This window comes from Ciconia boyciana, chromosome 5, assembly GCF_034638445.1.
Source record: "Ciconia boyciana chromosome 5, ASM3463844v1, whole genome shotgun sequence".
Classification (NCBI taxonomy): domain Eukaryota; kingdom Metazoa; phylum Chordata; class Aves; order Ciconiiformes; family Ciconiidae; genus Ciconia; species Ciconia boyciana.
Genome location: NC_132938.1, coordinates 61,670,562 through 61,694,871, shown reverse-complemented (window position 1 = coordinate 61,694,871; position 24,310 = coordinate 61,670,562). Strand labels below are relative to the sequence as shown.

Genomic DNA, 24,310 nt, shown 5'->3' with positions numbered 1-24,310 from the left:
GAAGCATTAATTTCTGTGAGTAAAGGAGCCAAAGTACCGGCTGCCAATGTAGTGACTGTAAGTTTTAGTCTTGCCTGCACTTGTTATCATCAATACAGATGCTGAAAGAGAAACTGCTTACTGCAAACAAAGGGTAATGGTTTCCCTTTCTGCAGCCTCATCCCTACATATTTTTGAATGGTTTGTCTTCCCCCCCTCTGCAATTCCAACAAATGAGGTGAAAATGATCTGGGCACTACTCACTCTAGGGTCACCTGAGCCACAGCATCCATCGAACTGTATCCGTTCTCCATGAAGATCTCCGTGTATCGGCCCATTTTGATGGCTTCCAGCCACTCACCCACCGACCTGTAGGCACTGCTCCCGAGCGGACTGTGCTCTACCAACAGATTTGATACTCTAAAGACAAGCAAAAACAGAGAAGCAAACAGAATTGGTATCAAGATGTATCCAACGTGACTCAGTTGCTCAAATTTTTATATGGTAAAGATGATTCTTTTGTTGCATTTTCAGTGATTGCTGCAGCCTAAATCCTCCCAGCAATGTATCAAACATACCACTTCACCTGTAACTTCACCCACTTTTGAGTTAGTTCCTGCCATTTCTGGTCCTCACTGCAAGCAGAAAGAGGAGGAGAGGACTAGCGTCCATCCCCGTTACCTCTCGCCCACAAGCAGGTTCCTATTCTATCAGGCTCCCCCAGTCACTCTTACTTCAAAGTCTTCGGTTTCACTCCTCCCGGTCTGTTTTCCTCCTCTTCCTTTAAAGCTCATAATTAACTTAAGACAGCCCAGAGCCTGAAAGCCGAAACCCAAATTACGTTTCCCAGCAGCGGCCATCGATGGCAGGCTGCTGTTAACACTTCAGGGGCTGCTCCCACAGCGTTGGGTGGGGATTTTGGATGCGGGCAGCATCTGGCAAGCCCTGCAGAGAGCAGCAATGCTCCAACCATGCTCCAGCCCTGAAACCAGAGGTAGACTCCTGCTCCCGCACCCTTGCTCAAGACCTTGTCGTGGCAATTGCTACCTGCTTGGTTATGCCATGCACGGAAGAAGCAATTCAGGCAAATAATAACCCTTCATCACGGCAGAAACACCAATACAGTACCTGGCACAAGTGACCCGTGCCGCATACAGGTCCACCAACCTACTAATGATGTGCAGAGAGCAAAGGGGGCTTGTCCAAGGTCAGCCAGGAAAGAAACTAGATTTGTCCCCTGCTTTGTAAACCAGGACATACAGCTAACATAAGCCTTGCATAAAGATTATTACCCACAGGTAAAAAAACGTTTTCTGGGTCAGCCTCTGATGGTGAGAATTACACTTAAAAGACTTTCAACTGGAAGGAGAGCTGGGATATTATATTATTATAGCACTTCAGGAATCTTCATATATTTTATGAGCACATTAGTATTATTTGTTTATTTAATAGCAATGCTGAAGGGTCCAATAAAACGTGAATACTTGCAGTACCAAGAACATAATGGCTTCCCATAACATTTTATACACATGAGGAATTCAAAACTCCTAAGTAATCACAACGAGAAGTGGATTTTCATCACTAATGTCAGGAGGTACCTACTAATATGCACACGCCGTAATGTAGAGAGTGCCTTCCTCCCTTATTTGCATTAATGAGAATTTCCATAAAGAATACATTACATATATAAAAAAATCCTTTACAGCTGCTGTATGTTGAAATTATGATTCATTTGGAATTACTATGGTCTGGGCATGGCAATCTATGATTATAGAAACACAGTCCCAAAGCCTGGCTGTTCAGGTGCTCCATCCACATCGAAAATACCCACAGCAGCTCTGAAAAGGAGAGATTTGGAATTGCATGGACCTGTTCATGGAATAAAACATCAGCAAAGTGCTTAGCAGCTCAAGGAAATGGTTTGCTGCCTATTTTCCTCTTTTCTGCCATAACAGTTTGGTATAAAAGAGTGCATGAACCACCGCATAACAGGCCTGGAAAATGACTGTTCTGAAGTGAAAATAAAAGAGAAACATAACATATTTTATGCTATCATAAACCTTTTCCTGCAGGTTTGCTGGGACTGATATTACATCTAATTGCTAATAAGAGTAATTTCTTCTTCAAATGGTAAATGATGCATGTAAAATAGCCCGAGGAATCAGATCTATCCTGTATTTAAAAATTAACAGAGATTCCATGTTTCTTCTCTTCCAGTGCATGAGATGCAACGTGCATGGACATGCCAGCACAGGGATGTGAGGTCCAGCTGCAACAGGTGAGATGGGCCACATGCAGCTGTGCAAGACTCACTCGGAATGCGTGGAGACGGATGGGTCTTAGCTCACAACAGTACATCTGGTTTGGTCCACACCACCAGTCTAACCTCATCTTACATCCCTCTCATTCCTGTCCAAGGAAAACGATGTGTCTTTTTTTTCCTTCTCTGAGAATAAGCTTTTCTGAAGGGCCTCTTCCAAGTGTTAATCAGGGGAACTCCACTGCCACCAGTGAAGCAGCGATGATTTATATTCCCCACTCCTTCATGACCTTGCAAGGGACCAAGTGACTAGCAACACAGATGGCTCAGAAGTAATACTTCTGTGCTTACGGTGAAAAAAGAAAAAGCCTCTCCAAGACTCCAGTATGGTGGAAACCCCAATACTAAAACTCACTAAAAAATATTAATCTCTTTTTCCCCAAGTGCAACTTTACTTGACTGTATTTACCCTACTTGTTGTAGCCATGCAGCTATTCAGATTCATGTTTAATTGCACGCTGGCTGCTCTATTAACTTGATGTGGTTTTAGCAAATGGTTTACGTACAGCTCTTTGGGAACCACAGAGATCCTCTCGTGATTACCAAGACTGTCAGAATTGGCGGTGGCGGCTAGCACACCTGGGAACAGTTGCGGGAGGACGCACTTGGACATCCATGAGCTTTGCACATCCTAACAGTTTCCCCAAGAGATGCTCTTCATTTGTATTACCAAGATCAAGTCAACAGGCAGATAATTTGAGCAGCATTTACTATGTACTTCATGCACTCAAAGTCTTGCCCTCTCTAACCTTGGGGTAGAGCACAGGTAGCTTTATCATAGACCTATAAATACTGCTGAAGCTCCCATTTCTGAAAGACAGGCCACAGTAATTTTCTTTGTGGCAGCAGCACTGCATTTATAGAATAACTGAATTGCTCACCTGCCTGCCAATTTCAACAGAAAAAGTTGATTTGAGAAAACTCCCCTGGACATAATGAAGCTGGAGGAACATCCACCCGCAGATGCGTGCAGGTTAAATAATAAGTGGTAATTCAACCCCAGGGGCAGGTATTCAGACAAGGATCTCGCTCTGAGAAATGGCTGTGGCCCGAGTTTGTACCTGCTCGATGCATTAACCAACGTCTTCAAGCTGCTTGGGTTACGGATGAGCTTGTCCAACATGCTGACAATTTCGTCGAACTTGGGCCTGCTGTTGCGGTCTTTCTGCCAGCAGTCGAGCATTAGCTGGTAGAGAGCAGCAGGGCAGTCCATGGGACTTGGCAGGCGATAGCCTTCCTCCACGGCTTTAATCACCTACAGGAGACAAAACACGAAGCTGATGGGTTGCTTTTCTTCCTCTTGCCTTTTTCCCAAATGCAAACTGACTTAAACAGAGAACTTTGGGACCAGCAATACGCTCATGTAAAATCCCACTGCCCCCAAACTCTGCACGCAAGAGGCAAACCCAGTAAACCCCACTATCTTTCATATTTTCTATGGGATGGGATGAATAACTTAATTTTTGGTCACTGCAAAATGAATCTAGAAAGCCAAGGCACTGCTGCGACCAGGGGGCCAGATTGCCAGGTTGCACTTGTTCAAAGCTCAGCTAAGGTCTGCAGGTTATATACCAGGAAACTCCCAGAGCCTACCCTAAGTCCATGAAAAGCAGCCTACAGGGCTTTCTGGCATCTTCTTGGAGCGCAGTGATTTTGTTTATTCAGATGTTGGCTTCTTTTGAAATGAAAAGGCATGCGCTAGACCACAAATTTGTATTACAGTAATAACAGTCTGACTGTATTTCAAAAGAGACTTTGAATGCTAATTGATGGATGGATTCAAGGCAGAGGCAGAACAACCATCTCATATATCATTCAATACTGTCTGCATCTAGTCGTTTCTTAGTGTGGCCACATTTCTGCCAGGAATCTAAAATGTCAGCCCAAGAGTATGTAAATTAAAACCAGGGGAGGGTTGTTGCACTGATTTCAAGTACAAACCATCTATGGTTCTGTATCTAAAACAAGTGGTATGCACATGTGCCGCCTGTGCTCTTGAAAGGCACAAATGAATAAATGAGGGCAGAATTGAAGAAAGCAACTTGTTTTCCCCAGTTTGGGGCAGATTTACGGCAGGGCTCCAAGCCCATAAGTTTCCATTTTGAACCATTACAATTTTCAGAACGCAGCTAGCGTTTCAAGCCACAAGGGTCTGTGACTGTGCCAAGAGAGTCCCAGTGGCCCATCTTCACACCCTCTACTCCCAAGACTCCTTGACCAAAAGGAACTGTAGGCAGCTATTTGCTATGTGGAAAACCACAGTGCTTCACTGTTGGACTCCAAGGACTGCCTCAGATGCCATTCATTCTAGGCACCCTGTCACAATTTGAAAACATCCTGTGTTTAAAAAGAAGGCTCTGTGGTTAGCATGGAAGTTCTCTTGATCTTTAGTTCTTATACGAGCAGTACAGGAAGAGCCACGTCAGGCTGGCACTGCATTTCAGAAGGCTCTGAAATTCAGGACCACATGGATTGCTTTCAAATCGTCCTCCACCACAGGGCTTTTTGCCAAATGGAAGAATCCCAGGAATGAGCTGGGCTGGCTAAGCAGCAGTAGCAGGAACCTCAAACTCCCTAAGGACGTATGTAACAGAGAAGAAGTTAGGTGAGGCTTTGTAATCTTCTCCAAGGTTAGCGAGCATGTCTGAAGATCTGGCCCACAAGACCTGCAGACCTTTTGTGCTCATCTAAGATTTCAGCTGTCGGTGGACCAGTTGCACCGCTCTCCACCCAACCTGCACTTGCAAAGCAATCTCTTCTATGGCCTGGCTTTTGCTCACAGCATCAAAAACCAGCCCCACCATACTATGCTATCTGCACTGTCTGTTCTTCACATCATGCTTTTCAGCTGGTTCCCAATACCAAATTTGGAGCTGCCCTATAAAAAAGCGCCTCAGTGTGGCGCAGCCACGAGAACATTATTTGCTGTGTCCATGTCTGTATTTATAACAGTAACGGATCATCCTCCAGCTGCAGCAGAAAGAATATAGTAGCAAGACAGGGAGCAGACCATCTGGCACCAGCTCAGAATATCTGAACTACATCTGCAAAGGGGTTATGCATGTTTGATATTCCTGGCAGTAACATCACAATCAATAGCGTTAACTCAATTTACAGGATGTCGTTCATTCTGGCGATACAACGTAAATGGTATCAAAATACTGCAAGGAGCTAGGATGCTGAAATACACTCTTGCTTCTGAAGGTGCCTTGGGGGTCTGGCAATAAAGAGGAGCAAAAAATGAAACAACAAAGACCGAGTCAGTTGTAGCCACCACAATACTTAGAAAATAAGAAAATGGCACATTGGCTGTTCCATTCATTGGTGTGTACTGCTTTGTAAGACTTGAAGAGCTAAAATTTGCACCTATAAGGAGGCATTTTTGTCCCTGTTCGTCTTCTGGACAAGCACTACTCACTTATGGATTGGGGTGACTGAACTGGATGTTTGGGAGAGGACGATTTGGGATAGTCTATTCCAGTAAACCAAAGCAACGCTTTTAGCTCTGTGTTTTCATAAAACCACCAGTCTGGAGACTAAAAAGCAACCACTGTGATCATTTAGCTTAGCAACCTGTGTAACATAGACCAGAAAATTCTTCTCAACAATTCCTGCATCAAAGCCTTATCTTGCAGTCAAGTCAAAGCATATTTTTAGAAGGCCATCCAGAAACCAGCATGACTTTAAAACGTGGTTTGTAGCCTTTGCAGTTACAATGCTGCCTGCCCTACGGCACTGCACCTCCTTTAAAGCAATCCAGCTGTAACATGGTGAGAATTGTTTTGCTCACCACCGACTGTGCTTCCAAACAACGTGTTTTAATTACAAGCCATGCAACAAGAAGTTCTTGTGCAACGGAGTCTGAAATTCATGTGAGCAGAGCCCCCTGGTCCTCTGCATGAAAGCCAATGCTGTATCTAACACTACTGATTCTTCTGCCAACACAAGTAGGGGAGGAAAGAAGAAGAGAAGGCCTTCAGAAGATGAAGGAGGAAGGCATAAATTGCATGAGAAACATGTCACAGCACTGAATTAAGTTTCTTAGGTTACCACCATCCAGGCACTTGCCACCTGCGCATAGGCAGAGAGGTAACCCAAGCAAAGCCTGAGCAGGAACTGATGCTCATAAACATCTCACCAGTCCTCTGCTTTCTGCTGCTAAGAAACCAGTCCCCCCTCTGCTTCTTCTCAGGCAAGTGTGAAATTCACCCTGTGCCCCACAGGGTACAGAGGCATCTGGGCTTTTCAGAACTGTTCTGCAAAGTGTGGGTGTTCATAGTGGTATGATCCAGACAAGGGACTCCCCTGGCCACGGAGCGTTATTTCACCAGCACCAGCCTGAATCCTAGCCTGGCATTTACTGAACAACATCTGCGCTATGCCAGTGTGTCAGCATTAAAGATAGTTACAGTGCTCAGCCTAAGCGAAACAGCTTGGCTCTCAATTGCTGCATACTCTGCACAGGTTATGGAAGAAGGTCTCTGTATTTGACTGAGATAAATCCCTGCGTAGATACATGCTGCTTTACCAAACTCCCTGCAAACGTGACAGCCTCAGCAATGCAGAAGCAGAGGGGCATTCATGCCAAACAACGCACTTGTCTCCCTGGCAAGAAGCACGGCGTGACCATCTCAAAGGTACCACTCGTTTCCACGCCTGGACTTGAAGCAAGATGAGACAGCAGCTCGGCATGACAGGTAGTAACATCCCCTGATGGCAAAGGCCCGCAGACAAAACACAGGAGAAACAGAAGGCTCAGCCAGAGCCTTTGCTGCCAGAGAAATGGCAGAAAGTCATGGGGACAGGGACACTGCTCAGAAAAAAAAAAAAAGGATGAAACATCAGGTGTTGTGACCAGAGGAAACCCACGGCAGAGCAAGGACCTGCTTGCTTTGCCCAGCCGGCAGCAGCATGTCCGCAGGCGGCAGGGCTGCAGAGATGCAATGGGAGGGATGAGGAATGACTCCATTTGCCACACAGAGGGTGGTGCGTTTCCCCCGCATCGCAGAGCTCCTTTGGGGTCCCCACATGCCTCATGGTGACCCCGACCTCATGCACTAGGCTGGCATCCTCAGAGACCTCCACACGTCATGGTTCTCAGAGATGTGAGGAGGAAGGAGGGGCCTAGAAAATCTGGCAACCCCAGGCTTAAATTTTTTTAGCCTCAGACAAGGACAGATGTTTATGGTGAGCTCAGGGTAGGAGGTAGCCCTGCAGTAGGATCAAGAGATGCTTACACAGGCTGGGATCAGAGCTGCAGTCAGTGTTCCCAGGCATCTCCCTGTTTGGAGATGCTTCAGAGGGTGGCATTGAGGCCAGAGGCTCAAGGGGGCACTGGGGACCAGGAGCAAGGGGACACAACTCGAAGGGTGCTGTACAAACAAACCGTGAGAGTGCGCTAACTCAAGACTTACAAGATGTTCACAACAGCAGCAAAATTATGCTCTCAAGATCGGCAATGCAAGGGCAACCGAGACAGCTCTCTGGACTGCTGTCACTAGATCAAATCACCCAGCTTTTGTGCAGGGAAACAAAGCCCTTACCATGACTCTCTTGAGTTTCTGCTTTACGTGGCAGCAGGGGTTTCAACAAGCAATTGAAATGCTGCCAGTTTATCAGCATCTATCCCCTGGCAGACCTTTGTCATTAAACAGAGGAGGGACAGGCTCCAGCTCTAACAGCATTAGTGAAGCTCCAGCAGTCTGCTGGGGGAAGCAGGCTTGCCTCTGTGCAGACACATCTCCCTCTGCGCACAGCCTGTTCTGGGCTGCTGCTGCAAAAAAAGAGCATCAAACAGGAGGATCATTTTTGTCTGGCATGGGGAAGAAAAGCCATTTTTACAGTGGCTCTCCTCCTCTTGTCCCCATCCTGCCTCTCTGATGGCAGAATGAACGCTGAGCCCTCAAAGTCCCATCATGCGGCAGCTCTCGCACGTGCTTACATCTTGGTTTGTCATTTCCCAGTAAGGCCTCTCGCCGTAGGACATCACCTCCCACATCACGATGCCGTAGCTCCAGACGTCGCTGGCCGATGTGAACTTGCGGAAGGCAATTGCTTCGGGTGCTGTCCATCGGATGGGGATCTTCCCTCCCTAGAAGGAAAAGAAAAGGAAAAAAAAAAAACAAAAACCAGATTGCAGAGGAGGGCAGAGAACATGCAAAAGAGGACGAAACGTCACTTCTTAGAGCACTGAGGGATGGTATTTTCTCTCTGGAAAGAGACATCGAATTTTAAAGTAAATCTGTTTGACAGCATGGGGCCCCTTTCCACATTATCTCAGCCCATAAGCATTTGTAGGCTGCCTACTAATTGGCTGTCCTGAAGGTTTGTTGTTTGAATGTTGTTTGAATGCTGGGACATGTATAGGATCAACATCTCAATTATGTTGCACGGGCTGGTAGGGGAATACAGTTCTTCCGTTTCTGAGAGCGAGTGGGGGAGGAACAGACAGCTCTGAAGCCGAGGAAGACTTTGATCTAAAGAGGGCTTCATGCAAATTGCTGCAGAAGTAATGCCCTTTTTTTCTTTCTCTTTTTTTTTTTTTTAATGTGGTCCCGATCCTACAGAGAGATCTGCGTAGTGTGCATAGAAATCTGTGTGTGCAAAGACCAGCCTGCTTGGCCTCTGCTGTGGGACTGAAAACGATGCCACAGCTGTCAAATGTGCTTTGCTGTTTCCTTTTCTCCTTTCTACCATTGCAGAAATCAAACTTCAGACCAGCTCTGAGAAGGAAGAGGGGAGGGAAAGGGGAGTTTGGATTAAGGAATATTTTTCTCATTGGGTTTAAAGAGTTGTCTCGCTTGATTTATATAAAAATACATTTTACTGTGAAGTCCCTTCCTTTCAGTGTTGAGCTAAATATTGGAAGGCCTCCCTGAATGGCCTCTAACAGTGCTTGTTATTGGAAAAAGGTAGAATTTGGAACACATTTTCAAAGCAAATTTTAAAAAGTCCCCTCTTCCAATAATTATTTATTCACAGGCTTATCAGCGCACGTCTTAAGCGAGGGGCCAGAGTCTCAGCAGTGCCAGTCAGCACATGGCAGCACGCTGCAGCCGCAGCAGGGCTGGCCGAGAGCCCTCCAGCCTGCAGGGAGGCTCTGGTCCAGCCGTGCACTGAGCCCTGTCGTGGGGCTGTGCCTGCCAAGAGCTGAAAGGCCTTTCTCAGATCTCTGCAGGAACTGGGAACGTGACCCAGAGAGCTCCCACCACCCGTAAAACAATAGCCTTGGGAAAACATGCTAACAGGACTCGTCCAGGCATGCCAATCACTGCCATGAATATTGGAGGCTCTCTCCAAGCCTGTGCTGCTGAGGATGGGTCCTGTCCACCCCCTCTCCTCAGCACTGGGGCCACATGGCCTCACACTGGGATGGTGGGCTGATGCCCTGGAAAGGATGGATCAAGGATGGAAAGGGGCAGAGCAGTGAGGCTGGAGCAGCTCTTTCTCAGGCTGAGGGAAATTACCCTCAACAGGGTAATGTTGAGGGCAATGTACATAATTTGCAATGGGCATTACACGCTTACCAATGTTTTAAAAGGGTCAAATTGTTCAGAATACCATGGCTGACATCTCTGCATGGGTTCCTAAGCAAAGGACTTGCTCTTGCTCTTTCCTCCCTTTGGTATTCAGCAAAGAGGACAGAATAGAGCTGGGAGCGCAGCACCTTTGCAAAGTTTGCTATTTGACTCAGGTGCCCAACGTGAACTTAAATGTTATTAGTTAAGTTCTGCCTTATTTGGCCATTTCCACTACAAAGTTACAGGCATTTGCAAAATTAATCTGATAACCATTAACTGCTAACACCTGGCCAAACCCTCGTGCACAGTTTAGAGGCTCTGGATTTGTGGAAACCTCTTTGCTAGAGAGCCTGAACACCAAAATGTGGCAGGGAATACATTCTTCGTGAGCTCAATCAGTTCAGTATCCTCATAACTCACCCTGGTTGTGTATGCTGCTTCGGGGTCATCTTCTAGGACTCTGGAGAGGCCGAAGTCTGACACCTTGCAGACTAAGTTGCTGTTGATTAGGATATTCCTGGCAGCCAGATCTCTGTGTACATAACCCATGTCAGACAGGTACTTCATTCCTGACGCGATGCCTCGCAGCATCCCGACCAGCTGAATGACCGTGAACTGCCCATCATTCTTCTGCAAAAAGGAGACATTTGATCAGTTGAGAGTCTCTGCACCCTCAGCATTGTGTGTGCATGAATAAAAATGCAAAGGCAAATCTCCAGGGAAGAAAAACAGGGAAATTAATAATTCATTACTCTTATGCCCTGACCACAAAGCTTTTCAAAGTTTCACTGTTTGGATTAGGATCTCTAGAGACAAAGCTAAGGAAATGTAGTTATTTTAACTGGAGATCAAGGAGTGAGCTATTTCCACTGGTGACGGATAAAGAGACTGCAACTGGGAGTGAACACATGTAGTTATGTGTATAAAGGCACCGAGGTGGGCTGTCTCTGAGTCAGCCAACTGAATGGCACCCAGCTGCATGGAAATTCAACCTGCGGAGGTGCACGTGTGAATATTTGGCGGTAGGGACTCTTCCCTATGTTGCCACATCACATTTCTAACCACTTCCCCTATCCTCCCTTCTCTAGCTCTTACATTTCATGGAAAAACTCTGACAAGTCTGGGGTTTGTCATGATGCGGTATAGATGTGCTCTTGAAACACATCAAATTTTGCAGGATAAGTTAATAATTTCCATGCAGCAGACTGCCTTCTAAAATAAACATAATATCCTCCAATTTATTCTTATCTGTTTGTATCAATGCATGAGCCAGGTCCTTCATGATGCTGTATAAATATAGATCAAACAGACAACTGAGCTACTCCTGGCTCCAGACAGCATCAACAGCTGGACCAGCACCCAGCAAACATTTTCATTGATATCAACCATCTGCAAAGAACCCAAACTTTAACCAAGGTCCCCCTGGAAAAAGAATCTAAGCATTACCTTTAAAAATGTATCCAGAGAACCGTTCTCCATGTATTCAGTCACTATCATTACTGGTTTGCCTGGGAAAAAAAGTGCATGAGTTTGTTAGCAATTTATTTAAAAAAAACAAACAATAATAAAGTCTTTTCATAATGCATTTGAATGTGAATATACAGCCATGCAACAGTAAATCTACACTGAGACACTGTTGTCCCAGCAGGATGACAATAGTTTTTGCCAGAATATATGTAGAAATCGGGGAATCGAGGCAGAGGGGATGAAAAAGTAATCCTGTATTATGAGTGGGGTACCAAGTCCTAGAGTGTTTAGATGATGTTTGAGGAATAGGTTGCAAGCTGAACTCAGGCAACCTATGCACAACCTTCTCCTCATCTCTGCGAACAAGTTGAAAGCTTGCAGAAGCCAAATTGCACCCAGTGACCTCTTTGGACTCTTCCCTATAGCTTCAACACCCTGAAGTAACAACGGAGCAACCAGGATGATCTGAAGTATCTATCTGAGCTTGGTAGCCACCAAAACCAAGACCCGGAAAGGATGTGATTACATCCCTTGTAATTCAAGTAATCCCATGTGACTACCCTTGAAAACACATCTGGAAGTAAGAAAAGGAATATTTATGCTGCAGAACAAAAGCGAGTTAAGTATGGAATGAGTGTGAGTGGAAATCAAAATAAAAGTTCTTAACAAAAGACCTGGTCTCCTATTGTTGACAGGAATAATAATGTTTTTCCAAATCCATTTGATTAATTTTCATGCCCGAGTCATTTTAATGGTAATTATATATAGTTTTTGCTCAGTTTTTATATCTAATTTCTCGCTAGCTTGCCACAATGACATAGCAATAATTAATGTGGTGTGCTCCAGCTCTTGTAAATTCAATGAAATCTTATAAGAACATGTAAATTATTTTTTATTTAAATCAATTTCCATTAGCTAGCATGAAGCACAGACAAAAGAGGAGCTGTCAATTATTTGTAAAGTGCATTATAAATGTCTTTCATAGAAATGATCAACGAGAGCTGCTGCGTGTCATAACATGCGCATAAAGGTAAATGCTCCTAAAACTCGGCGCATGTTCTACCATTTAGATTGATCTTAATCTTCCCACTTTCCTGTTACTTTATCTATTTGCCTAATTTACTGCTTAATTATCTACATAATAAAGGTAATTGTGAACTTGTCAATCAAAACACTCATTGTTGTGCAGATACTACCTTTGCAGCGTGAGGGACCTGCACTGCTTCAATTATTTTAAATTAATATCACAGCTACTGCCTGAGCTCGAAGCTTGCCAAAAGTATTACTTTTGATATGAGAAATGCACCTTGGGGCCATGAAAAATATTGTTGAGTCCCAAACAAAATAATGGGCCCCATCTTCAAGGATGACAGCCATCTGTCTACGCACAACATGGGCTGTGCGCAGGAGGGAGGAGAGATCTCGGGTGACGTTGCTATAGGTTGGCAAACACATCAGTGGCTATGCAGGGAAGGAAAATCCCAGGTGTATCTACATTTTTTTTATTTTTTTATTTTTTTTAAACACTAAACCCCTGACTGTAGCATGAGGTCCCTTATCTCTGACACTTCAATGCAGCATTGCAGCGAGACTGTCGTCTCGTTACGCCACCACCCGGGGGGACCTCCTTCAGATTCCTGCCTTTGTTTTCCATCAGAGAAAAGAAAATAAGATTTCTAGCACTTATGTTTCATTATCTGACTGCTGCAGGTTGACAGTAATTGTGGAATAAATTAGCCCCATATCCAAGAGCATGGAAATAAAGACAGAAATAGAGTAACTTTCAACAAAGTAAATTAAAAGTAAACATTGGCCCTTCTAAAGCACTGGGCTGATTCTCCGTGTCAGCAGGGCTCCCTCCAACTGGCATTACAGGGCCATAAAATGTGTGTAGATGTCATTCATACCAATGTACTAATGCAAAGTGCACCACCATCAGCACAACCAAACGGGATGCAAATGAAAACAGGACCGTTATTACCTTTGTAAAGCAGAAATAGCTAAGGGCTTGTCTGCATGGGGACAATGAAGACGATTAATCCAAATTAACTAAGGTGTGCATTTGAACTAGATTAGTTAAATGGTATTAAGGCCCTGCGTGGATATTCTCATTCAGAATTAAAAATGGCCTAATTCAATTTAACTTAATTTACTTTCAAAGTAAATCATGATGCAGCAAAGACATTTTACCCTAAAGATCTGAATCTACAATAGGCCAATGACTAAAACACTGAAGGGAAAAAGAAGTTAAACAATAGTTTGAGATAGCAGCATAGTTTGGGATTCATAAACATTATTTTGGTCCATTTAAAAGAAAAGAAAAAAGCTGGGAAGATGCTCCAGATGCCCCACAGAAAAAATTTTGAGTGCAGTAAACAAGCATTTACTGAGCTAGTGAGGAGCTCAGGGTGCACGTACCCCCCTGCATCCAAACTCCAGTCACTCCAAGTCCAATTTAGAAGCAAAGCTCCCAGTGTTTCCAGGGCCTTTGGAGCAGATGGCCACTTTATATAAAAGGAAGCTTGCTAGGGAGGCACGTCCTCTCTAAAAGTGGGATTCCCACCCATCCCCTGAGGCCCCGGCAGCCAGAAAGACTCAAGCCCATGTCAGCAGCAGCTTTTATGGATGTATAATCGTCACTTGCTTCCTGCCCAATATCCCACATCCCTGCAGGGCTAGAAATGGGAGCTTTTATGTACTAAGGGCTACACAAGGTGACCCCGAGAGATTTTGATACTTATTCAATTTTTAGGAGGAACCTATCTTGGTTATTTTTTTCTTTCCTTAAAAGTTTTAGGAAATGCAATTTCAAGGAAAAATGCAAGAAAAGGCTGTTGATTGCAAAATAGCATTGATTTTGAGTAGGTTATAAGGACATGAACAGGACAAACAGCTAGCATCTCTGTACCTTCTCTATTGCAGCTCTGAAAAAGAACTAATTTTGGAGACCCTGCCTCTGATGAATGACAAATGGTACTAACAGCAGCCACATGGCCCCAGACACCAGCATTTGAATGGTAGCAGCTACGCTCTGACATTACCAATCATGAAGACAAGTGGGGAGACAGCCATTCACACTTGTGAGGCTGGTGCTTCTTCAGCTAGCAAAAACTTCCCGAAACACTTAAAATATATCTTAAAATAAAGGAGTAGTTGTTTTCAACAAAAAATCCTTGATACAAATAATGTAGATCCTCCAAGGCTTTAAAATGGAAGGGTAACAACAGCTCTGCACCTTTCCCACAGCCTCAGCACAGCACCAACAGCCAGAGAGGCTTGGGCTGGGCACATTCGGATGTGCTGTCCCTTCCTCTGCCCTTATCTTTAGTGCATACAGAAATTTGGAGAAGAACTGGGCTGGGAAAGTTATGGAAGGTTATTTTGCTAACTGAGCAGTCACACCTCAGTAACTCTCGTGCTGGGATGTTTTGCCAGCCATTTCATGTTTTCCCCAAGCCCTCAACCCCTCTCATAACCTCTGAGATTAGAGCCAGTACCAGGGTCAACCATGGGCATCACTAGTAGATGTCTTAATCGTCGCTTTACACAGTCCTGTCATCTTCAGCTACACTCCTGTTCTTCTTCCCTGCTTCTGGAAAGCAAAACTTCAGCTAACTTCTGTCCTTGCTCACATCCCGTGTGAGTGATCACAAGGCTCAGCACTACCCTCCTATGGGCTTTGCTTCAGTGGTTTCTCAAAATATGATGGCTGGAAATCATCAAGGGTTGTGTTTTGTTTTGTTTTGTTTTCTTCCAGACTCTTGGTAGCAAAATCCTCCCTGTTTCCCTGCCAGGGAAATCGCTTCCCCACTTCTTGGCACATCTTTGCTCACCCTGGGGCTCATGTGGTTTCAAAAGTAAACAAATAAAGGCAGGAATAAGAAGCAAGCCTGCTTGAAAAACTTAGCGGGTGGCTCAGCGTCGCTGCGTTCAAAATGCTCTTGCATTTTGCAGGCGGTAGGTGCTGCTGAACTACTTGCAAGGCAGAAGTCGGGCAGCACACTACACCAGCACTCAGACATCCCAGACTTACTGCCGTCTCCATCACCCACGCACTGCCTGAGGCTGGCCAGGCATATCTCCTCCTATTTCTGTCTCCTTTAACTTGGGGCCTTTGAAGAGGGGTTTTCTCTTAGCCCATGCATATTATGTCTAGGTGAGGCAAGGTTTGCAGAGGGAGTTAACATTTTTTGTCATTTTAGCCATTATCTATCCATTCTAGCTGGAAGAACAACGAAATCCTTCAGGCACAACCCCCCTTTACAATGTTGGGGAACCTGTTCCTGGCTGGACCTACAAAGTGTGACATTTCAGGCAAGGGGAGTTCACTGTTTTTTGAGAAATTATGAAAGGCGCAGTCAAAACACGAGTTACCAAAAAGTCTTCCTCCCCTAACCAACTCTCCCATCAGCCAGAGTTTAAGGACAGCAGTCCACAGCAACTTGTGCCTACTTTTTGTGACGACGCCTTCCAGGTGGATGATGTTGGGGTGGTCAAACTGCCCCATAATGCTTGCTTCTCCCAAGAAATCTCGCCTCTGTTTCTCTGTGTAGCCCACCTTCAGGGTTTTGATAGCCACTGGAAACTCGCGCTTTCCCTGCAGCTTCAGCCGCCCGCTGCAGACTTCTCCAAATTCACCTTTCAGAGAAAAATCAGAAAGAACAGGATCACAGCACGTTGAAGGAACGCACAGCGTGCATCCGTCTACAGCATGCAGCCCAGCCCCTACAGATAGCTGACCAAAAGCACGCAGGGCTGTCCTGCATTCATGGATGTGGAAAGCTGAACATCACAGCGATCACCCCCTCAAATAGCCGGTGTACCACAAGCCAAGTAATTCATAAGCACAAGAAAACCGGGAAGAAAAAATGTAATTTTCCTATATTTAAAGAGCTTTACTCTATATTCCATTGGGCTTTTTCCTCATTTCATGTTTTTGTCTACTGGATGAAAGAGTCCTGTCACATCCTATATCATCGTCCTGTGTAGATAGCTGTAAAACAAAAGCCAATTGCTTCTTAACCTTCTTTTGGTAAGTTAAATAGATGGAATGCTGTTAGCCTTTCACAGTAACATATATTTTTATAGACTATAAACCCTTTCCGATTTTATGACCAACTTTTTTAAAAAGTAACCCAAATGGATTTTTTTTTTTTTTCTGGTGAACAGTAAATTGCCTCCAAAAACACAATTTCAGAGGATAGAAAATATTCCTAAGGTTGGATGCAAGTCCAAACAAACAGCTTAACTGGAAAGAAAATGGGAGTTTCTTCTTTTAACCAAGAAAGTTAAAAGCTTTGGACTTTGGTTGGTGCTGTTTTTGTCTCCCAGATGGCTTCTTATTCTTAATTTTTGCTTTGAGACTGACCTTAATGGGGGAGGAGAAAAAGGTTAAAATGGTGAAAAGAACCTGAAAATTAAATTACTCATTTCCCTTAGCATCCATCAGAATAACTCAGCTTGGTCCAAGCGTGATCATTTTCTGCCGTTTTCAGTTCAGTCCCTGAATTTCAAAGCCACAGACAATGACAGGTTTGTCCCAAACTTCAGCTGGAACATGCTCCCCATCACTTGCAGCGTACCTAACAGCACAAATATTTCATGGCCCTTCCCAGATCTCTTCTGTTAAGAAAGTCAACCCTCCACACTGCTAAGGGTCATGAAATGCATTTCCGTACCAGCTCCGATAACTCTTTCAATGGTTATACACGAAGCTTCGATTTCCTTAGCAAACTCGTGAACGGCTTGATTAGGGTCCTCATAGGTGTGGGGGTCAATGTAGGTCCTTACTCCAGGCAGCTTAACTGCAAACACAAATTAAGAGGGTTACCAGCACATGGCATGACAGACTATGGGCAACACCCACTCCTGTCCCTTGCACTCTGCTTTGCTGGAACACATTGCAGCAGGGAAACCTATTTCTATGGGAAAGATGAATAGCATTCCTGGAAAATGACATTTACATGCGACATATGTGCAACTTCATTGTATTTAGAAAAGCACACAACAGTGCTCAGCTGGAACAATGTGCAGCTAAAAATCCCTCTCATTCCTGCATAAAGGGCTGGTCTGAGGTCTGGTGCAAAAGGATCCCTTTCTGGATCTGGAAAGAGTACACCAGGAGGAAAAGTACAAAAAGGAAAATGCCAAGGGAACAACTTGCAAAGCAAGTTGGATGGATGAGCGTTGATGGAGAGCTGCAATAAATTATGCCTTACCAGTCATATATTAGCTAATCAATCGGCCACATTATTTCAGATGGAGTTACTGAGATTTAAATGAATGGAATATTTGCAGTACAAAGCCTGGGGGTTGTACCAGTATAAATAAAATCAATAGCAGGCTTTTTCTCCAGGAAAAGAGAGGGGAAAAAAGTATTTTCATTATCCATATTATAAGTTTGTTTTGACAATCATTAAGACTACTCACATGAAGAACTGCTCATCAGTCTAATAGGACAGCTATGTTACACTGTGGCTCTTAACTGATTTGCTTCCTGCTGCCTTCATTACATAGCACTAATGGAAATTTGACTTTCACTCAAGATGCGTTTGCCTTTCCACCCCAAAAGGCACCTCGCTATTACCCATCCCCAGATCCCACAGCACTTGACGAAGGCACGCTTTTCAAACACTGGCTTTGGATGTATGGAAGGACTGATAGTAACTATGAGATGTACTTTCTAGCACCACCGCAGAGGTTTTTTGTATATAAGGGCATTAACACAGCATTTCTGAAAGCTTCCTAGGAGCAAGGTAGGCGTTATTCCTTACACCTCTGCAGAGTCATCCAAGGCAAAGAGTAGCTGTGGGCTTGGTCCTCACTGCTGGCTGGGGCGGAGCAAGGGTTTCAAACAGGTATTCTGGACTGATGTGTCCAGACCACAAAAATGTGTAGAGTTGTTATGTGCCAACCAGGCAGAATTAATAGCACCTTGGGTCACAGAGCAAAGACAGAGGAACAGAACAAAATGGCTTGCTAGAGAGATCTGCTACAAACATACAGGTGTGAATAGCTGGGCACATGTAAGGACTGTTCAAATGTTCAGTTCTGCATGGGTCTTAGAGCAGGGGCAGGTGGGAACTTATTGAATAACAGAACAAACTGAATTCTTCTGTGAATTACCAGCAAAACCAGAATATTTTTTTTTTTAAACCCTGTCACTTGTATTTCTCATTACCACATAGAGCCGAAAACACATATGTACATGTTCGATCTTTACTCACTGTGGCCGTTATGGAAATGCATCTTTTCTTCTTCTGGATCTTGTTTAGCCTTGCTATAGCCACATCGCCTGGAAAAAAAAAAATAGAATAACGTTTTTGTCTCTGGTATGGCAGAATAGCTCTTTACTTCAAATCCCACAAAACACAAAAAACCCAGAGCAGCGACAAATCCAACCTCTCTAGTGGCTGTATTGCTGCTGTCCCAGTTTCAGCTCATCAAACTACTTGCAATTTCCCTAACGGGATTCAGGGCCCAAGGCCCACTGATTTTCAATTGGACTTGTGCTTCCAAATCCCACAGATGCTTCTGAAAATCTCCACTCTAGCATACATGTAATTTAGCTATTATTAAGAAGAAAAAAAAGCAAGAACAGGAAGGACAATGGAAGGGAAATGGGATGAAACATTAGAATCGCAGAAGCAAGATCTCCTGGACTGCAGAGCTTTTGTAGGCATCATGTTGTATGTGTTGCATGCTCCCCTTCATCCACTGGGCACTTGCACAGAACTTTAAATTTTGATACTTTAGAAAACAGCTTTGTGTAAACATTAACACCTTATACACGTGCAAAATGATGGGTTTAAAAAACTCAAAACCTGTTGCCTCACTGCCTTCAAAGGTCTCCTTGCTCTCCTGGCTCTGATGGGGTTTCCTGCACATCTCCTGTCCTTACCCAGGGGAGCCACCATTCATGCGATCCCCTCTGCCCAGCAGCAATAAAGATGGAAGAAGGCACATAGTCACTTCCTGACCTATCTTGCTCCCGTGTTAGCACCAGGCAGTGCAAGGACGCTGTTGAATCCCACCATGGAGTTGCAACCACAGACATATGGGAGTGGCATCTCCCCCAAGGCATCCTCCTATTAGTCTTTGGATGCTCTCCCCTGACTCGTCACTCACCCTTCTCACTGGTTCTCTAGGCGATGTTATTACATTAGCATTAACTGGCTGCTTTGGTGGCATTCCTGAGACCTGCTTCACTTAGACAACCACTTAGGAAGCTACAGGGTAACTGCATAGGCAAGGACAATGGCTATATATACACATATATATACAGTTAAAAATATGGGATGAGGTATGTATGATGCACATATATATGCTAGTCTTTCCAAAGACCTGATATGATACCTGGATACAGGAACCAGATCATCCTTAAAGCAAACCGCACGGACACGAAACAGAGGGATGCTGCTTGGTAGAGTGAAAAAACTGCAACGGATACCCGCAAGGCAGCCAGCACGCAGTGGGATTGCTAGCTGGCACACCTCAAAGAAAGCCTCAGGTTACCAAGGAGCTACTTAAAGCTGAGAAACTTGGAGTCTTCTCTCTGTTGCCCATGATTTTTGAGATAGGGAGATGCGAGCACTCGCAGCACCACTCGCAGCAAGGAGGAGCATACAATTAGCAGAAACAAAACTGCAATTAGGAGGAGGCAGTAATAGGCATCTGCATGAAACATGCCCTCAGCATGAAGTCCTATTACAGGGAACTGCTGTCTGCCTGGTTGCAAAGGGCCAAGCAGTCTTTTGGCTATAGGATTTTGGCACTGGATTTGTGAAATGATCACGATTACAAACAAAAGCCCCAATACGATGGGACGCACACACTGCCGCTGAGCTGGCCCCAGCAGAGCTGGGCACTGGAGGGTCAAGGAGGGGAAAAGCAACATGGACTCCTGAGCTTACTCTGGGGAAAGGGAGCAGGCATGCAAGCTTACCTCGGGGAGAAGGAGAGACCTGTGCCAAGGGGAGAGGAGGAAAAAACAGACTGCAAAGGTTGTGCAAGCGCAGGGGAATGGATCAAGACAAGGTGCAGAAGACAAGGGGGGAGGCTGACAGGTGGTCTGGGGGCACAGGCAGGGCGATGACAGGGCCAATAAACAGGTCACACTTGATAAACAACCAGGCTATCCATGCAGGGCATGATTTCAGCAGCAGCGACCACGCTAAGACCATCACGCTCCAAATGCAAAACCCATGAGAGCGGCAATGAGGTGCCCAGAGACACGGCTCAGTTATCCATGTGTCGGTGCTCATCACCTTGCTCTAGCAGCAGCAGTGCCATTTCCCAAAATAGGGTCCTGCCTAATTAACTCAAAAACTAAGCACTAGGTGTACGCAGAGACCCTGGGAGTAAGGGTCATTTCAAAGCACGTTTTCACATTCACAATCCCTGGGTGAAAATGGATTCTTCTCCTTCTTCATCATACTGCCTGTCCCTTTAAGTATATAAACTAGAGATATGAGTATCAGTATCAAGTCCCACTTCTGGCAACCCCAGTTTTTTCTGCTGCAAGTTGCCAAAAGTTACATCAGTTTTCCGCAGAAGTAATTTTCTGGATTGAGGCACAAAACTAATTTTTCCTCTTAAAAAACCACAAATGTTTCAATTCATCCGTCTACCAAATGCACATATACAAGATTTCTTCTGTTTGCCTTTTAGAGCAAATGCCCTCATCTCTTCCTCAGGTTTGGAGTACTTCACCTATAAGTAAGCTTTTCTAACATTATCCTTTTTACTACCTGCATCTCCTGATTCTTTGACCATAAAAAGGGAGGAGAGAGAAATGGGGAACACTTGCGTCCAGTAATCCAAGCGCACCTTGATGCACAACGGTCCATGTTTTACTGCCCAGGGACACACTCAAAGGGCCAATGCAAACCAGTGGGCTCTGGCTGTCCCCCTCTCTCAAGCTGGGTAACCCATACAGCAGCACGTCACATTAGCATACGAAATCAGGCTCTGGAACCCCCAAAGCATTGTTAAAACAAGCCTCGCCGCCAAGACACGCCAAAGTGAAATGGCAGCTAGTGGACTGTGACTCTCAAGCAACAGTTGGGCGTCACTAACAAAGCTTGCTGCAAAACTTGCCTGTTGCAATCGCTTGTGCCCTTTGCACACTCACTTTCTTAAACTACTCAGAGAAACAAGCCATGTACATGCTGGCTGGGGCTAAACTGCACTTCTTCCCTTCTTGACCTTCAGATGCTTTAAATAACACACACAAGAAGTTTTTTCTCCTTTCTTCCCCAACTAAATCCCATAAAAATCTGCTATTTCAGGTTAACAGTCCTGATTCACTACATGAATCTCACTGGCAGATAAAAGTATCTAAATATTGTGGATTTGCAAAATATTTTTGGGGAAAAAAAAGCTCCCACTTGTTTGTGAAATAATCCATTTCTGCACGTGCATTTGCTCTTAATAGTTATTGGAAAAGCTGCAAGTCAAAAGCCTCCTGATGGAAGACTCATTCTCTAGTTTGTCATTGTACAAACCATAGATTTCCTATATCATTTCTATATCACGTACAGCATAAGCATAAAGATCCTGACGCTCGCTTCATCTCCCACTGAGCTGGAGACACTCGGCCAAAGAGTTAATGTAATTCAGCAGCACACCTGAATCTCAACTAATTTACTCCTGTTGTGGATTTGTCCCAGTTTCTGTATCTAGAAAGCAGATGTCTTCCTTGCATAGCTCTGAGTTTTTCAATAAAAGTATCAGAGGAAAAAAAAGTGAGACTTTAAATATTCTTAAGGCATCATGTCTTATTTAAAAACTACTTGCAGATTGGCAGGCAGCTTGTAAAATATTTATGGGGCAGATTATAAAAGTGAAGTTGTAAAATGATCCCTATATAGGTTTATAAAATATAAAACAGACAGGTAGAAAGATGAAGAATCCAGCTGGGAAACTGGATGTCCACTGCCTCGCATGGCAGAAGCCAATTCACGGAGAAAAATCCTTCAAGAAACAAGGCAGGAAGATGCTTGCTCTCCCTGGACCGATGGGGATGCTTTGCATCTGACCCTGTGCTTCGGGGTGCCCTTGCTGGGTGGTGTGTGTCCCCTTGGCCACCCGAGGCATCCCCAAAAACCGCAAAATGCCCAAGGGAAGGAGTTTCCATCTCCCTAGCTGGGGCCACCACTCTGATCACAACCCAGGCAGGACACAGTCAGGGGACTGTGGAGCTGGACCTTAGACATCCAAGCCCTAGGCAGTGATGTGGAAGAGTCTTTATATACTTTTTTTTACAGGCATAGGCCAAAGCATTTCAGCACACAGCCAAGGCGTTACTGGAAATGCACATGGGGACAGCATTTAGACATCCCCAATGAGAAAAGGGACCTCACCTTGCTAGATGCAGTCAGTACCACAGAACAGCTTGTGCCCTGAAGCAGCATGCAATCTCCCATCCCAGTCCTGCAGAGATTTATACATGTATTTAATCTCTTAAATATGAGATAAATGAACTCTGTGTGCTTCTCCGAAACAGAGACAAAATGCCACTTGCTTTTCAGGGGTGAGACCTTCACTCAGAAGCACATCTTTTACAATAAATCAAATTTGAGGAATGCATCCAACTCATCTCGAGCTGTCTTTTTACAGGTTTGCAAGGACCGCAAGGTTGTTGTTTACAAGGGGTTAGTGCTCATTTCAGACATTTAACATTCCAAGATGTTAAAGCAATAAGGCTGCATACGTGTTGCAGGGCAGGACTGTGTTCCACCCAGAGGAACAAACAAGCAAGCATGTATCTGTCCATCTGGCCAAGATCCTGTCGCCTCAGCTCATGTGTGGAGACAATAACTTGTTCAGCAAATAGTTCTATCCTGGATAAACAACACCGATACTGAGAGCCAGAGGCAAAAGTCTACCTCTAGCGATGCTGGTCTATGTTCAGCATTCGCCTTTGCTGCTTGCAATCCTAGAATATATTCAGTATCACAAAACCAGGGAATACACAAGGGACTGGTGTAAAGCAAACAGCTTTTATATTGGAAGTTGTTTCCCATTTTTCTGTTCACTTTCCTCCTGCTTTTTTGATGTCTGTAATAAGTTACTTCCATTGCACTGGACTAAACTTTCACCTGGAGTGAGTTGGAGCAACCCATGCAGGCTGGGAATCTTACTCATTCAACTCCTCTATCTACTCTCAAAGTCCTATAATTTGGAGAATGGGATCAAAAGAGCAGTAAAAGGCCTTGAGATGACAAGCTAAGACCTTCAGCTCAGTTCAAAGATACACTAGACAACTGGCCTGAGAGGAACCAGGGCAGGTTCCCTTCCTAAGGGCTGCAGGCTCACCATCTTCTCAGCTACTTACCCAGCCACTGCTGTCCCCCTCTACAGGGTGCGATCCTGCCTTCAACCTCCGATTAACTCGGACGTCTTACAAAGGAAGTTTCACAATTCCAGCAGCGGTATTTTTAGCCTTTAGTCTTTCCCTGCCTTTGCACTGAATGACTCCCTGCTTTCCTAAACCACCACCAGAACAATTAAAAATAATTTAAACAAGATACCGTTTCCCCCTCTGACAGGAAGCTCCCTCTGAAGTGATCTCCATAAATCTCTCTAAAGAGGTTGTCGTGCCTTCCCATAGCACTGCCGACGGTGTCTGTGTCTTGAAGTCACTTTTCCCATTTCCCCCTCCCAGCTTGCTGCCACATTAGTCTCTCCACAGCTTAGGAGGAAACTTGCAGAGGGTGTTTTCCAGGTCAGCCAACTTTTCCCTATGCGTCTCTCTTCTTCATAGCCATCCAGTCCATTCCCATTCTCCTCTGAGAATTATTTTCCATTGCTGCCACTCTCTAGCTGGGGGCCTTGCTGAGGACATTCGAAGCATGACTCCCAGCAAGGGACTGCTCGTGCACTGGTGGCACAGCCACGACAGACAACAGAAGTATTGGGAGGCTTTCTTTTAGTGCAACCATTGCCAAATCGGCGGCTTGCAGGAATGACCGCACATACCAGAAGAACATTTTGCAGCCAAAGAGTTTGAGCTGAGCAGCCT

General features: G+C 44.8%; 1 protein-coding gene across 11 annotated transcripts in view; it reads right to left on the bottom strand.

The window, feature by feature from the left end:
- Positions 1-24,310, bottom strand: part of EPHA5 (EPH receptor A5) — a 213,266-nt gene that overhangs the window by 26,017 nt on the left and 162,939 nt on the right. For all 11 annotated transcript variants that reach the window (XM_072861294.1, XM_072861291.1, XM_072861292.1 and 8 more), the window contains 8 exons: positions 18,513-18,580; positions 16,965-17,090; positions 15,739-15,924; positions 11,266-11,327; positions 10,240-10,449; positions 8,241-8,390; positions 3,361-3,554; positions 244-399 (listed from right to left, as the gene is read on the bottom strand). In XM_072861294.1, coding sequence (XP_072717395.1) covers positions 244-399; positions 3,361-3,554; positions 8,241-8,390; positions 10,240-10,449; positions 11,266-11,327; positions 15,739-15,924; positions 16,965-17,090; positions 18,513-18,580 — 1,152 coding nt within the window. The remainder of the gene's footprint in view (positions 1-243; positions 400-3,360; positions 3,555-8,240; positions 8,391-10,239; positions 10,450-11,265; positions 11,328-15,738; positions 15,925-16,964; positions 17,091-18,512; positions 18,581-24,310) is intronic.